Genomic DNA, 15,966 nt, shown 5'->3' with positions numbered 1-15,966 from the left:
TTATGCCTTGGGGCTCCCTTTCCTCCCACCCAGCGGAGAGTATGGGGAATTGGAGGGAATCCCTGCCTTGTAATGGGATGAGTGTGGCGGGGGGATTGCCTCCCCCAGGAGTGGGGTGCACCGTGCGGGCTAGGACACGCGGAGGCTGGGCCATGGGCAATTCAGGACCCTGGCCAGCGCCCTCCCGCGGCAGGTGGGGCTGCAGGTGGGGCTGCAGGTGGGGCTGCAGGTGGGGCGGCAGGTGGGGCTGGCGTCACCCTTGCAGAGCCTTGCAACTTTATGCCTACGCATAAAAACTGGAGGGACTCGTCCCGGAGTTTGCCGCCGCCGCTGCTGGGAGAACGGTTTTAATTAGCTGCAGGATTTTAATGAGCTGAAATCAAGAAGAACCCCATCTCAGAAGCAAGCAGGAGCCGCACACACGGAAGAACTCGTCTGACAAAACAGATGGAGGTGGTGTTCTCGGGGGACGGGCTGTGTGCTCCGATCCGCGAGGAGCGGCTGGGTTACCGGGGCGGGGGGGGGCGCTGGGGGGGCGGGGGTCAGCCTGGCGTGGGAGCCTCGGAGGGGCAGAGGGGGAACCGGGTGCCGGATTCAAGGTGACGCCGGTGGCTGGCTCCATCCTCCTCAAGTTGCCATAGCAGCCTCTCTCCCGATGAGCAGCTCCTCCTGGAGCCCTCAGCCGGGAGGGACGTCATTGTTCGCTCCTGCCCGTGCAAGGAGGAGACTGACTGGACGGAGAACTTTCTGGGGCCCAGGGTCCACACACCAAGTGGGTGCTCCCATGGGCACAGGACCGGGTGCCTCGGGCTGCCTCCAGGGGTCCCCACGGCCACGGGGTCCTCTGGGTGACGGGGGGAAGCATCCAGGCCTCGGAGCAGTCGCAGCCAAGCGTGTCCTTGGAGCCATCCGTCCATCTGCCTGCCGGCCTGTCGCCACTGGAGGTGCGTGCGTTTTGGCTGAATTCCCAAGTCTTTGCTTGTGCCCTAAAGTGAATTTTCCCAAGAGACAAATTTTTAAATCAGATAAATAAGGAAATGGGAGGAATCCTTGGCCCTGACCTGTGTCCCAGGAGGTGTTTACAAGATTAATTGGATTTTTTTTTTTTTTACAGTAAAAATTAGTGATGCCACTCGGTCCTCAGGGAGAGCGAGCCGCTGGGAAAACTAGGGATTGTGAGGACAGGACCTTCTAGAAACTAAGTGGGCTGTTTGTTTTTCTTGCTTCAGTCCTCCTGGCTCTGCCTCAGTTGTTTGAATCTTCTTATTGTCTGTTGGTCTTGGAAGGGAGGCAGGGGGTGGGGGGGCAGTGCAGGGTCTTCCACTTGTCAGTGGAGCTGAGCATGATGCAGCGTGCGGTGAGGATGCGACGGTCCCAGGTGGGAGCGGAGGCCTGTGAGTGTGCTTGTGGGGCCCTGGGCAGCCTGGCCCCAGCCTGGGACGGATCATAGAGTCCACTTCCCCCAGCAGCAGCTCGACTCCCGGGAGACAGAGACAAGCAGCCTTGGACCAGCATCTCTCTGTTACCTTAAAACTAACGTGAGACTTTGAAGACAAGGATCCCCGAGGGAACAATAGGGGAGCAGATAGGCACACTCTCTGGAGTGTCTGCTCATCTCCTGTGCACCCTCCACCTTTAAAGGAAGGAGGTTCCTCTGGTTCTGTGACGGTGGCCCCCTCCAGGGGCAGCGAAGACCCAGCCAGACTGCAGGCCAGTCACCCAGGAGGGGAGGCGTGCTAACCTTCCAATTCCCATTTGCACACAGCAGGGAGTTGGCTGGGTAGGTGGTCTGCGGCAAGAACAGACACAGAGGAGGGACTCAGAGGGGAGGGCTGGGCCCTGATGCTTAGGGGGCGGTCAGGGAAGGCCTCTAGCACCAGCTGCCCTGGGCCCAGAGAGGGGGCCATATGCTCCTGGGGGGTCAACAAGAGGGAAGGTCTCTGAAACCAGACCCTCGAATGGTTGATGCTCCTGCCGTGGTGCAGGTGCAGGTCCCAGGGCTGGTTTCCTCCGCCCACCCCCAGATTGGGGGGCAGGGATGTGGGTCTCCTGCTGACTCCCAGGCACTTGGGCTGCTGGAGCCTGGCTCCACGTGGGGGCTTTGGTTTGGGTAGGTTCAGAATCAAGCGAGGACAGGTCACTGCTGCAGGACAGGAGACAGCTCTCCTGGCTTGTACGGTGACAGCGTGACAGGCTGGGGAGCGGAGGGGACTGGCCAGTTCTTCCAGAGCCATTTCTGCGGCGCCGGCTACTGTAAACAATGCAGTGATGATTGCACATGCTTCTGAGGTCCCCACCCCCTTTTTTTAATCAAATAGAGCCTTTGGGCCAAGACTGGGTGGCACTTTATTAGCTGTTTTACTGGGCAGCCATGTATCCTGGCCTTAAACTTGCCTCTGTCTTTTCCCTCCTTCCTCTCTTTGCCTCACCCGAGCTCAGATTGGCCTCGTGGCCTTGCGTCGGACTCAGGAGGCCCGGGTGGCTGCAGGCGGTCAGGCAGTGTGCCGCCACCACCGCCAGCGTCAACAGGGCCTTGTGGCGCTTTCTTTACAGCGGGGATCTTGCTGGGGACCGTCGATGGTGTGTGTGTGCCTAGGTGTGTTTGCGTGTTAGAGCGTGAGCATCTTCTCCAGAGAGGCCTTGAGTGCCTCCCCGGCTCCCTATCTGAGGGCCTTGCCCCCCCGCCGAGTCCGTGTGTGTGACCCCCTTCTGCTCCCCTGCCTCCTTTCCATGACTGTCAGGGCAGCCCCGGGGTTGAGCCAACTGCTTTGGGGCAGGAGGGCCCAGAGTGAGGACGAGAGAGAGAGAAGAGCTCCATCTCCCCCACCGTCCCCCAGACCTCGAGGCCCGCCCTGGTGGCCCCTGCATGCGGTGCCTGTCATCATGGAGGGAAGGGCTTTGGAGACCCAAGGACACAGGGCATTCTGCAGGCAGTGTTGAGAGTGACCCCGTCCTCCGGTGGGGCCTGCACTGCTGCATCTGTGCCTTTGCAGGATGAGCCAGGCCCCCAGGACAGTCCTGTCCCTGGCAGCCCTGGAGCCAGAAGCCACAGCGCCCCCCACAAGGGACTTCAGGGTCGGAGCCTTTGGGGACCTGGGGCTGCCTACTTTGACCCAATTGGGCCAGACTGTGGGTCGAGATCGGGGCACCCCAGGGCCATCTGCTCATAGGAAGGGTAGTTCCTGCCATGGGGTGAGGCAGGGCTGGAGTGGGACAGGTGGCGAGCCCCATGCAGGGGTGTCCCTGCTGATGGCAGGAAGCAGCCGTCTCTCTCTGGGGCGGGGGCCACAGCAAACCTGAGTCCTGCTCGGCGGCGCTGCCTCCCGAACCTCCCGAACATAAAAGCTGGGAGGTCGTGGGAACTGCCTGCTCGGCAGGGCCCAGAGAGCCCGGCGCTCGGCGCGTTCCCGCGCGTGGAGGCCTGGGGCGGGTTAATTAAAGTTAACTGAGTGAAAACATAATTACAGAGACTGCAGAGGGGAGAAACCCAAACCTGCAATTTAGCACTCTTCAGCCCCAGAGCTTTGCGGAGAACAGTCTAGACCTTGGGAATTTTTGTCTGGGCTGGGGAGGGAACGACTCCTCTTCCCATTCCTGCCTCGTCCCCCCCGCCGCCCCCCCCAGGAGCATGAGGACACAGAGGGACGATAGCTGGGGCTTCCTCCCCCAGCGCCTGGGTGCCTGGGCAGGAATGGGTCCCCAACCAAAGTACCGTGCCCAGGGAGACCCCGGGCAGAGAAATGCCCTTGTGCCAAGCAGCCACATCTGGTTGGGGGGTCCCAGCCACCCACCTGTGATCTCAGAGGCTGCTGGAAGTTGCCCACCTGGGCTCAGCCTCCTTTGGCGCTGCCCTGTATCAAGGTGGGAGAAGCTCCTGCAAGGCTTCTTGGGTGGAGAGGGGGTGGTATCTCTGCGCCCCAAATACTAGGGATGGGTGAAGGCACAGAGCGACCCTCCTCTAAAAGGTGAAGTCCGGGACTCCCTGCCCGTCTAGCATGGCCTCCTGTGCAGATCCCTCTTCACCTGTCCCGCTCCAGCCCTGCCTCACCCCACTGTAGGAACCTACACCCTTCCTATGAGCAGGTGGACCTGGGGTGCCCCCATCTCAACCCACAGCCTGGCCAGTTGGGAGTACTCATTGGTTTTGGGGGTGTTTGGCCTCTATTTCTCTGCCCTTCAGGAGGAACCAGGGTGAGGGGCAAGTCACCTGGGCCTGCTCTCGGACTGCAGTGGCCAGAGCAACAGGTGTTCGTCTGCAGGGACACAAGGGATGTTGTCACCTGCCTCTGAGCCTGGGATCTGTCAAACGCAGGTCTGGCTGCCTCAGTTCCAGGCCTGAGGGCCTCGAAAGTGGGAGTAACTGTGATCTGGCCAGAGCTTCGGTTCCCCCTGGTGCATCTGACTGCCTGGAGGGGTCTCTATTCCTTTAGCCCCCCCCATCTGACGGGGAGACCCAGCTCTGGCTGTTGAGAGGAGCAGTCCGGGGGGGGGAGTCTCTGTCTCTTATAGCCTCTCGGCCTAGAAGGCTTCTTCTCAAAGCATCTTGCTCTGTGGAGACCCTTGTCCCCGGCATCCCGCAGAGAGGAGCCAGGGCAGAGAGATCCAAGAGCTTCTCTGTCCATCAGGCCAGTTACAAGGGACGAGGACCCATATTGCTGGATCTGTACCTAGGCCCCCTCCAGGGAACACACTTGTTCTTCTGGAAGCTCGGAGAGTGCAGGGGCTCGGAGTGCAGGGGCTCTTACTGGCTGTGGGTCTCTGGGCTCCACCCTGGACTCCCCCAGGTAGAGGCCAGAGTGTCCCAGAAAAGCCATGGGGGTGCAGATACAGGAGACCCTGCTAGGAAGCTCATGTCCCAGGTACAGATGGTGATGGACTTCCCTCAGCCTCCTTGGGCTTGAAAAGGTGGAAGTGCCCAGTGGCTTAGTCAACCGGTTAAGCATCCAGCTCTTGGTTTTGGCTCAGGTCATGATCTCAGGGTCCTGGGATGGAGCTCTAGGTCCCTGAGCAGGGAGCCTGCTGCTTGTCCTTCTCCCTCTACTCCTCCCTGAACTCCCCCCACCCCCACCACCAAAAGAAATAAATAGTCTTTTTTAAAAAAAAGTGGAAGGGGGATCCCTGGGTGGCACAGCGGTTTAGCGCCTTCCTTTGGCCCAGGGCGCGATCCTGGAGACCCGGGATCGAATCCCACGTCGGGCTCCCGGTGCATGGAGCCTGCTTCTCCCTCTGCCTGTGTCTCTGCCTCTCTCTCTCTCTCTGTGTGACTATCATAAATAAATAAAATAAATAAATAAATAAATAAAAAAAAGTGGAAGGGGCATACCTGAGTAAGTTCTAAAGGATGGAGGGATCCGGGATTATGCTTGGTCACGCGGTGACTGGGGCCTCACCCGCACGGGGTGTCATGGCCTGGGTGATGGACCGTCTTTCTCTCCATCTGCCCCCATAGACCGTGGCCTGATGGATGCTTGGTGTGGATGATGAGGGAAGAACGCGCCTCCCACACCCGAGAGGTGACCCCGGAGCAAGCCCCGGATGACCCCGCGAGCCGGAACCATGCGGCTGGCCTGCATGTTCTCATCCATCCTGCTGTTCGGAGCCGCAGGCCTCCTCCTCTTCATCAGCCTGCAGGACCCCACGGAGCTCGCCCCTCGGCAGCTGCCAGGTGAGCCCTTGCGATCGCTTACCCCGGCTTTCCTGTGTGGAGCGCAGGCCTCGTGGCTGCCCCGGTGCCGTCTGCGCCGAGACCCCCGGCAGGCAGAGGAGGGGTCCTGGCCTGCTTGTGGCAGGCATCAGCCTCTGGCCTCTGACCCAGCCGTGGCCTCTGGCCTGTGCCCTCCTCTTGAAATGATAGCCAGGCTGCCCGCGTCTCACCCACTTGTTGCCTCTGCACATGGTCCAGGACGTCAGAGGGTGAATGACTCTCCCCATTGGACTCTGCTTCTGGGCCAGCCCAGGGACCCCTCAAACCCAGCTCCTCCGGCCTGGGCCGAGGGAGTTCAAGGTACCTCCTGCCTTTGTGAAGCTGAGATTGCTTCTGCTGGTCCCCACTGCTGCCTGCCTCCTCCTGCCCCGCGGGAGCCGCGGAGGGGCGTCCCCTTCCTGACCTGCAGAGGTCTGCTGGGGACAGGTGGGAGGCAGCAAGGGCAAAGTGGAAAGGATGGTTCTGGAGCCTCAGGTAGGCCAAATATGGAGACGGGGAGCTCGGGCAGGGTGCCTGCTGCTGAGACACAGCCCCCACTCGTCTCCCAGCCGTGGGCCTGGGAGCCTTTAGCAGGGGTGTCTGCGAAGACACCAGTGTGTCTGGGACATGGACAATACGGAGGAGGAGTAGGGGCTGTGGATTTAGGCAGAGAGATTCCCGCACCACTCTTGCCTGCAGCTCATTGTACAGGGGGGGCCCCGGGTACCCGGGCCTGCAGCCCCCTCTCCAGCCCCACCCCCGGCTCTGGGCGGCCCTCCCCTCCCAAGCACAGACTGATGACCAGTAGGCCTCAGGCAGAAAGGAGGAGCACCAGGAGGCTGGAATGGGGCCCCCCAGGGGCCTGGCAGCGGCTACCAGGGCCCTAGGTGGGGAGGCCAACGCCTTCGTTCTTTCATCAAGAGGCAGCAAGAAGCAGCCAGGGCAGTGGGACCCCAGGAGACAGCAGGCGAGTCACTGGTCCTGGCTCACGCCTGGGCCAGACCTCGAGGGCGGTGACTGGGAGAGGTGGGCCTGGCTTCTCCCCTTCTTCTGGAGAAACAAGGACATGTGACTGAGCCGGCTCCTCCGGGAGCTGGTGGGGGACGGTGCAGCCTCACGTGACCTTTAGGACGGCCAGCGGCCCCGTGTTAGCAGAACCCGGCCCTGTAGGGTCGGGCTGTCAGGCGGGCTGAGACCGGCTCCCCACGTGTACATTATCTGTGCAGAAATGAGGTCCTGAACGAGGGCCCTTTATATATGGCTTGGGGTGAATGGTGTGTCCTCAGGGTGACCCGTGGATCTTTGGTGCCTGCTTTGGGGTGTGCATGGTTGTGGCGCATACACAGGGTCCTGCGTGCGGGGTGTGCGCTCTGTGGGACAAGCGTGGGAGAGAAGGCGTGTGTGTGTGTGTGTGTGGCGCCCATCTGGGCAGGTGCCCCCCTCTGTGGTACCCTGGAGGGGCAGGGGCCGTATTCCTGGGGTGAGACGGTCTGGCGGCCAGGATGTGTGCCCGCCACGCCGCAGCCCGCCGGCCAGCCGAGCACTCGCTCCTCGTGTCTTCTCTACCCGCCAGCATTGCCGGGCACCGCTGCCCCTGCCCCTGCACGAGTGGATCCTTTCCATCAGCGGTGGGACTGGGCCCCCCCCAAGACAGCTGGGGGTCCCCCCAAGACGGCTGGGCTTTCCAGGGTGGAGGGGCGAGCAGCTCAGAGCCTCGGGCTGGCGGGGCGCGGAGGGTGACACGGAGCTCAGGCGAGTGTCCCCCCGCGGTGGGGACGGCGTGGGCCGCGCGGACCCGGGGCGCGGGCTGCAAGTGGAGCCGGACCACCTTGGCCACGTGGCCGGGGATGGGCAACCTTGACGCTCGACGTTAAGTCACATCAAACACAGTCATAAAACTTTAAGTAATGCTTATGTTACATTCCCTGAGCAAAGTGTTCCTGACACAGGCTGTTTGTGTTGATTTGTTACTATTCATTTATTCTTTCCCTGTACTTCTCACAGCGGCCTAATTGTGATTCGGTACCAAGAAAGCAATATCAAAGTAATTTTCCACAACATTAGTTACAATTTTCTTCTGATCTTTCAAGTGAAACAATCCCATCCTGTTGGCTTCTCTGAGCATATAAACCTTGATTACATTTATCTGTTGGAAACCAGTGCTTACAAAGTGTATGTATCCAGCTGCACGGGTGGGTGGCCCCGAGGGCCGGGACAAGCCTCTCCCGGTGGCCGTCTGCCCGCGGGAGGTACAGAGTAGGAGGCTGCCCTGCCGTCGGATTGGAGGAGGCCGTTGGGGATGCCGTCCACAGAGGAAGCCCCACACAGGCTCCTGTGGCTTTCACAAGTGCCAGCGAACCCCCCCCCCCCCGGGAACTGGGGAACGCGGTGTCTGGGAAGCCGCCGACCAAGGTGGGAGGGAGAGGATGGGCAGGTGGAGATCTAGAAACAGGCTCGCGAGTGGGAGGAGGAGCCTTTAGTTGCTGCGGTCCCTTGGGTCGGGGGGCTGCTCAGGTTCTCCCCCGTGAAGGTAGTTATCAGGTGTTAACAGCACGCGAACCTCTCCGGGACCACAGCAAACCTCACCTGCCTCGTGCATTAGATGGAACCTTACGGGCTTGCCGACATTTGTAGATCAAGCCATTTATTTTTTATTTTTTTATTTTTTTTAAAGGATTTTCTTTATTTATTCATGAGAGACACAGAGAGAGAGAGAGGAGGCAGAGACACAGGCAGAGGGAGAAGGAGGCTCCATGCAGGGAGCCCGATGCGGGACCCGATCCTGGGACTCTAGGATCATGTCCCAAGCACAAGGCAGACGCCCAACTGCTGAGCCACCCAGGCATCCCAGATCAAGCCATTAAAAAAAAAACAAAAAAAGTTTGCTGTATTTTAAGTCAATTGACCCTTTTGACATGTGAATAGCTGCTGGTTAACCAAGCTTCCACCTAAGATTAGCTTTTGGGGTGTAGTGTGTATCAGAGAATTCACCTGTCCCATGATTTCCCCATCTCCAGAACTGCCAGGCCCTGAGGCCTCAGGAAACTCCCTGCTTGACCCAAGAGATTAGACTTGCCCCCTTCTCTAAGACACTTAGACTTAGACTTGCCTCAGAGAACAGGCCAGAACCAGGAGCAACACATCCTAGCCTGCTGGCCCTGGGGATGCGGAAGACGGACGCCACTCCGCACGCATGGCTGGGCAAACTGTAATTTTGTGAGTGGCCTTTTTCTGTGAACTTTTTATTATATAGGGTTTGGAGCACAGACAGTAGATTGGAATAGTACAGTGACCCCAGGCACCCAGTACCCAGTACCAGCACACGCTCCATCACGGCCAGGCCGGCCCCACTCACAGCCACACACACACACCCCCCCTTCTGAGTTTTTGGAGTATATACCAGGTATCCTATCAATTCAGCCGTGAATATTACAATGTATTGCCGGATTTAAGAAATAAGAACTTTTTTGTTAAACATTCAACAGTTCTTTAATATCATCCAATATCCAGTGTTCAGATTTCTAGTTGAATCACGAATATAATTGATGCCTTTATTTCTACTTTGTTTTATCCAGTATCCAGATAAAAAAGCCCACACATTGCAGTTGGTGGATGAGTCTTTTATGTCTTTTCTGAACCGTAAGATTCTCTCCTCATCTTAATTTTTCTTTTGCTATTTATTGGAGGAAACTGGGTCCCAGGTCCTGCAGAGTTTCCCACCGTTGGGATTTTTGTCGATTGTGCCTGTCGAGAGTAGTTCAGCATTGCCTTCTGCTCTTTGCATTTCCTATAAATTAAGTAAATCTAGCAGCCTGATCAGATAGAGATTTTTTTTCCTCGTTCCTTATTTATTTGAGAGAGAGAGAACACAAGCAGGGTGAGAGGCAGAGGGAGAAGCAGGCTGCCCGCTGAGCAGGGAGCCCGACATGGGGCTCGACCCCGTGGACCCTGGCATCATGACCTGTAGCCAAAGGCAGATGCTTCACCCACTGAGCCACCCAGGTGCCCCCTTTTCTCTTGGGGACAAGAATGCACATGTGTCCTTCCATCAGGAGGTGCACATCTGCCCGGCTCTCTTTCGTGATGCCAGTTAGCCACTGATAATGTTCCCACATCCATTCATTCATTCGTGGCTGCACAATGCCATGTCCTGAATCTCTCATTCCTTCTTCGCTCTTTTAAGTGGGATGGATTTTGTGTTAGTGGGGCGAGGTGAGTCATCATTAGTGACCCATGAAGCCAAAGTGATGGTGAATTGATTGGTTTATTCATTGGGAAATTAAAAAAAAAAAACCATGATCTTATGATACAGATTCTGTTGCTAACACACTATAGATCTTTCTTTCTTTCTTTCTTTCTTTCTTTCTTTCTTTCTTTCTTTCTTTCTTTCTTTCTTTCTTTCATTTTTGGTTTCTAGAGTGAGTTTTCTTAAAGTGGGACCACCCCATGTTTCAAAGAAGTAGCTCTTTGTTCTCCTGAAGCCATGGAGCTTTGGGGTAGGTGGAGCCGGGAACAGGGCTGATGCTGGGGTGTCGAGGAGGGAGGCAGCCACAGTGACAGCGGGAGTTTCTGCCCAGGGTCCCGTAGCGCAGATGAGGTCACCAGCCCATGGTGACTTCCTGGTCTGTAACAATCTGCTCCACTGCACAGGGCATCCAAGGATGGTAGTAATAACAAACACCGATCAGGCTTTTTAACACGTGCCAGGTCTCATGTCAAACACTTTATATGTTTTAATACACATGATTGTTTGTGTTTTGTTGTGTTTTGTTTTGTTTTTTTAAGATTTGCTTATTTGAGGGGGATCCCTGGGTGGCTCAGCGGTTTAGCACCTGTCTTTGGCCCAGGGCGCGATCCTGGGGCCCCAGGATCGAGTCCCACGTCGGGCTCCCGGCATGGAGCCTGTCTCTCCCTCTGCCTGTGTCTTTGCCTCTCTCTCTCTCTCTATCATAAATAAGTAAGATTTTTTAAAAATTAAAAAAAAATTTATTTATTTGAGAGAGACAGAGAGTGTGAGTAGAGGGAGGGGCAGAGGGAGACAGAGAATTAGAGAAACAGACTCTCTGCTGAGTGTGGAGCCCGACCTGGGGCTTGATCTCAGGACTCTGAGATCTTGACCTGAGCCAAAATCAAGAGTTGAAAACTTAGCTGATTGCACCACCCCAGCGCCCCAGTACATGGGATTCTTAAAATAAACTGGTTTATTCCCATTTACGGATGAAGTGCTGAGCCGTCGCCGGGTGGACACACGGCAGCACTGCCCTGAGTGAGTTACTGCCTGTGCCAGGCCCTTTCCAGGTATTGAGCAATCACTGAATATTTTCAAAGCCCCACGAGTTAAGCACTATTACACCAGCTGACAGACGAGGCTACCGAGATGAGAGAGGCTAAGAGCCATGCCTGAGGCCACACAGCTTTGGGTTTCAGAGCCGGGGTTTGTCCTTAGGCAGCAGGCTGTTGCCATGCACCTGCTGCCCCCCTCACAGTTGTGATGCTCCGTATTGCCTGCCCTGGCCCCAGAGCAGAGCCTGGGCAGAGAGAGCGCCCACATCAAGATTTGGAGGCCTGAGGGAATTGGGCCTGGGAGGAACTCCCAGCGGATTAGGAGCCGGAGTGTGATCTGTGTAGATCTAGACTCTTGCTGCAGACACAGCCAGTCCCGGGACCCACAAGCCCTTCCCTGGAGCATCTCGGAGGAGTGAGCCCTCCCTACAGGCCAGGGGGAGCTCCAGGGGTCCTGAGGTGGGGGTGGCCATTAGAAGGCTCATGTCTGGAGCTGTGAGCAGGAGCAGGGGAGGGGACAAGAGGACGAGGAACCCGGCAAGAGTAGGTGCAGAGTGGTGCAGGAGAGAAGGGGGGCTCTGGGGAGGCAGGGACTAGAGAGGGTGGATTCAGGGTGTCGGGGCAGAGTCCCCAACTACACGGTGGGACGACGATGAGGGTGAGGAGGCTGCGGTCTCAGTCCAGGATAACTCTGGCTCTGACAGATTTGGGACAGGGGTACCACTCACTGAGGCCGATGCACCAGATGGGGAGCAGTTTGGGGAGAAGGGCCTGGAGACCACGTGTTTGGTTTTGGGCAGGTGGCATCTGAGTTGCTGGGCAGAGTTGCTCAGTAACTCCTCCACCCGGGACTCCAGCCTCGCAGAGAGAAGCAGAAAGCCCCCAGCCCTCCTCCACCTGCATCTGCTCGCAGAGGCCACACTCTCACCTGGTCCCTCTCATACACCTGACGGCAGAGTCATGGCTGGAGGAGGCAGGGGGGCTGCCTGGAGGAGGGGAGCTGTGGGCTGCCTGCTTGCCCGCCTTAGCACACAGGAGGTGACCAGGTGCTGACCTGCCGCGGAAGCAGTGAAGTAGGTGTGGGTGAGACCGTGGGAGCCTGGGGTCTCTCTCCAGAGCACATGCCACCGAGCATCTTGCCTGGTCTCTCACAGCTAGAAATTGGCAGAGCCGGGATGCCACTGCCCAGGGGCCCCGCCAACCCCAGGGCTCTTGCTTTTGTCCCCTGAGGGTAGGAATGTGTTGGCTGGAGAAAGCGTGGCCCTCACTCTTGGTCCCATGGTTACCAGGGACACACAGCCCTGCCCGTGTCATGCGGAGCCTACACTTGTCTCGTTTGTCCTGTTTCTACAGCAACTCTTTGCCCAGAGATGTCCACTCGGAGCCCTGAGAGCACTCCCAGGCTGGAGGCCCCGGGTGGACCAAGGCCGCGGGAGTAGCTGCCGAGGGGCTCGGAGTGGCTCCCCTGTGGGAGGCTGGCGGAGTCAACAGAGGCAGGTGGCCGTCCCTCCTCGGGCCTCGCCGGCCTCCGGAGCCCGGGTGCGTAAGCTCAGGCTCCTTTGGGGCCAGGGGAGCCAGCACCCCCAGTTTCCGGGGAGCCATCTGCTTTCCTCCGGCAGGTGGGTTTTATTGGAATCCTCTTGAGTCTGTTTCCTGAAACCATTTTCCACCAGCGTCGTGGAGCACCATATATATTTTCTACAAACCTTGCGAGGCTGACACATCCTTGTTGTGACTGTGAATATCAGAAGTGACATGTAATTGCAGTGATCCATCCTGTTAAGTAGCTGGCAATATATCATTGCGGAATCAGCAGGGCTGGGACTCTCAGAACCGGTGTTTCTGAACAATGCACCTGTTACCAGACACCGCCGAGGGCTCGCGAGGGCCGCCTCGCCCTCCCGTGCCTCGCTTTAGCTGTGACCCCAGCACAGGTGAAACCAGCCACCGAGTTTCCTGGTCTTCAGAGCACCCTGTCCTGGCCACAGAATGCACGGCCTCAAAGTCAGGGTCAGGATCCTTGGTGCGTGTGGCCACTGGGGGGCTTCTCGCCCCTCCTCTCCCTTGTAATGTCCAGAGCGGCTCTGGGGGCTTCCGTCTGGGGCCATGGGGTGGGCAGCGAGCCGGGGAGCCCTGTCATCACTGTGGCGGCGGAGGGAAGGAAACCCTGGGCTCAACGATTGCAGGAGTGGGGCGCCTGGGTGGCTCAGCGGTTGAGCCGCTGCTGCCTTGGGCTCAGCGCGTGATCCTGGGGTCCCGGGATCGAGTCCCGCATCGGGCTCCCCGCAGGGAGCCTGCTTTTCCCTCTGCCTGTGTCTCTGCCTCTCTCTTGTGTCTCTGTGAATCAATAAATAAAGTCTTAAAACAAAAACAAAAAACAATTGCAAAATTGGAGACCCAAGTGGCCAGAAGCCCAGGGGCATGACGGCTGAGCCCGCCTTGACAGGATGGGTTCATCGAGGCAGAGTCTGCATATTTCGGGGTCACCGCTCAGTGTGTTCTGTGCTAATTCTGGGGTAGTGCTGACTCCGGCTCTGGGGTGAAGTGTGCCCCCTGGAAGTGCAGAGGGCCATACTGATGGAGGGACAGACACGGGTCCCCCACACGGTAGTCAGACAAAAGCTGCCAGAAAGGGGGGTGGTGATGTCAGGACACGCGGCCCTCAAGTGTGCGCACCTGGAGCCCCTTGGTTTGGCGGGCTTGGGGTGCCGGCTTCGGAGCCTTGTCTGCTTTTGCAGGTGGGCTTCATGAAGCCGTCCCTGGGAGGCCCCGTGGGACCCTGTCCCTACAGCAGGGGTTGCTGTGTCCCCGGACTCTCAATCTCAACCAGGCCATTCCCAGGGGCGCCCCTGGCTCCGCAGCTCCCCAGCAGCATCTGCTTCTCTGATTCGGCCTCCAAATGCGAACGTTCCCCGCCCCCCAATCCCTGCAGAAGATGCCCCCGGGGGGTCTCCAGCCAGAATCTCACTTTCCTTTGGTGCGTTAAAATATGCTAAATGAAAAATAATGAGCGTGTAGGAACTAATAACAGGAATCACCTAATTAAATTAGGAAACAGACATCATATCTCTGTAATCTAAAAATTGATATTAATAGAAAATGGTCCCAGAATTGTTATGCTAAAGGTTCCTAGGGGTGGGGAGATTAAAAAGGAGAGCAGAACCGACCACTGGGGCAACAGATCCCGTAACTTAGGTTTTAAAGGGACTAAAGGGAGACGGTAAAAATAGGAGAGGGGATCACTGTGTGGATCGCACTGGACAGACGTGGCTCGGAAAGCCACGGGGCCCCACCTGCGTGTACGAGGGTGATTCCTTAAATGAGACCATGTAATTAAGCTTCGGGGTGCGTGAAACATGGTGAGAGTCACGATCCTTGGTGCCTGGCACCGACCCCGGGGCCTTCACTTTTTCCGACACCTCGGGAGGCGGCGCGATTGTCCTCAGCTCGGGCTCCGGAGAGGGTAAGTCGGTTGCCCAAAGTCCTGCGGCCAGAGGGGCCCGAGCCAGGATTCAAAGCCGGATTGGCCCGGTTGCAAAGCCCCCCTGGCCCCCCCTGCCCGCCTTGCCCGCTGTGACTGGTCCATGTCACGGTCTCACCCAGCAGCCGGACACCCTGACCCCAGCCCCAGGGCTCGGTGGCGGCTCGGCCACTAAAGCCCACACAAAGCCGCCTTCTGAAATCACTGCCCGGCTGGAAAACTGGGGTCTCCTCTTGTCCCAAATCTGGGCCTGAGCGGGGGCTCAGGTGTGGGGTGACCCCTTTCCCACTCTGCCCGGCCCAGAATGAATTGGGGGTGGGGGGACCCAGGGACGGGCTCGAGATCTGTGCGTGAGAGGCCCCGGAATCACATCCGGTTAGGGATGCTGTTGCCACCCCTGGGCCCGGGCCGAACCCCCAGGAGGACTTGGGCCAGGGTGTCGGGGCGAGCGGTTGCTCCCAGGACGAAACTTCTTTCTCCCTCTCCACTCTCTCCCACTGCTCACCCCTGACCCCTATTCGCCAACCAGGTGGGGGTCACCGGCCCCAGAGCCAAGCCCCCCACTCAACTCAGGAGACCTGCCGGCAGGAGCAGGAGGGCAGAGCAGAGCTCTAGTCTCAAGAGTGTCACGGGGCTCGGGGGGTGGCCTCTCTGCCTCGCTTGTCCCCCCACCCCCACCCCCCAGCCACATCTGGCCTGGAGTCTCTGCCGTGTGGCGGGAGAGGGGGAGCTCAGGACACACAGGGAATCCGAGAGCTGTGCTCACCACCAGCATGGGGAAGAGCCCTGTGGGGTGTGGAGGTCCCCCTAATCTTTCCGAAGGCCTAAGTTGCCGATGCAGGCAGCAGAGAAATGTTCTGTGCCAGGAGAGGGTCCAAGGGCAGGGCTGTTGCTATGGTTGCTGTCCTTCTCCATGGCCACTGGGTGGTTCTTGGTTTTTTAAACCCTGCAAAGGTCATGGTGGTAGTTATGACAACAGAAACCAACGCTGGAGCGTCGGTTCCGAAGGCTGATGCAGGTCCGGGGTGCAGGGAGCCCTGGCGAGGCCCGTGTGCGTTTGGTTCAGGCCTCGGTGGGGCGCTCGTTGAGGCCCCACTCCCTGTCCCCTCCTGGTTATGGTGACACCTTTCTTGTGATTTAAGGGTCGGTGTGGGTCTTCTCCCTCCTGACATATTTGCGGGAAGTTAGGGGTTCAGGAAGACCCCCGTCTAGGCCAGAAGCTCACCATGACCTATCTGCTGGGGTTTTCATCATAGAACTTATTTCTGGGATTTGTGGCTCTGCGGTTTTAATTTGAATCATGGTGCAACTCAGTTCTCTCATTTAGAATGTTTTATTTATATGGAAAAAAATAGCCCAGCTTCCATGGGTTCCATTGACCCCGATAGCTGCTGCTTGGGGACCACCCCCCCTCCCTGCATAGATCCTGGCCCCTAATGGATGGGTAGGAAGCAAAGCAGACAGGCCTGGGCTACTGCTTAGCCCCAGCCAAGAGTTCTGTGCAATGTGGGCCCCCGAG

The 15,966-nt window shown here is 58.0% G+C and overlaps 1 protein-coding gene across 3 annotated transcripts in view; it reads left to right on the top strand.

Annotated features, from left to right (window-relative positions):
• The window catches only part of CHST8 (carbohydrate sulfotransferase 8), a 132,028-nt gene that overhangs the window by 60,708 nt on the left and 55,354 nt on the right, over nucleotides 1–15,966 (top strand). The window contains exons 1-2 of one of the 3 annotated variants that reach the window (XM_055309984.1): nucleotides 340–453; nucleotides 5,450–5,665. In XM_055309984.1, the coding sequence (XP_055165959.1) occupies nucleotides 5,536–5,665 (130 nt within the window). In that variant the 5' untranslated portion in view covers nucleotides 340–453; nucleotides 5,450–5,535. Of the gene's footprint in view, nucleotides 1–339; nucleotides 454–587; nucleotides 945–5,449; nucleotides 5,666–15,966 lie in introns of those variants that run through there. The other 2 variants (XM_055309983.1, XM_055309982.1) reach the window with 2 other exon arrangements.

The sequence above is a fragment of the Nyctereutes procyonoides genome, unplaced genomic scaffold (assembly GCF_905146905.1).
Source record: "Nyctereutes procyonoides isolate TBG_1078 unplaced genomic scaffold, NYPRO_anot_genome, whole genome shotgun sequence".
Lineage (NCBI taxonomy): Eukaryota > Metazoa > Chordata > Mammalia > Carnivora > Canidae > Nyctereutes > Nyctereutes procyonoides.
This window is presented reverse-complemented; position numbering and strand designations above follow the sequence as displayed.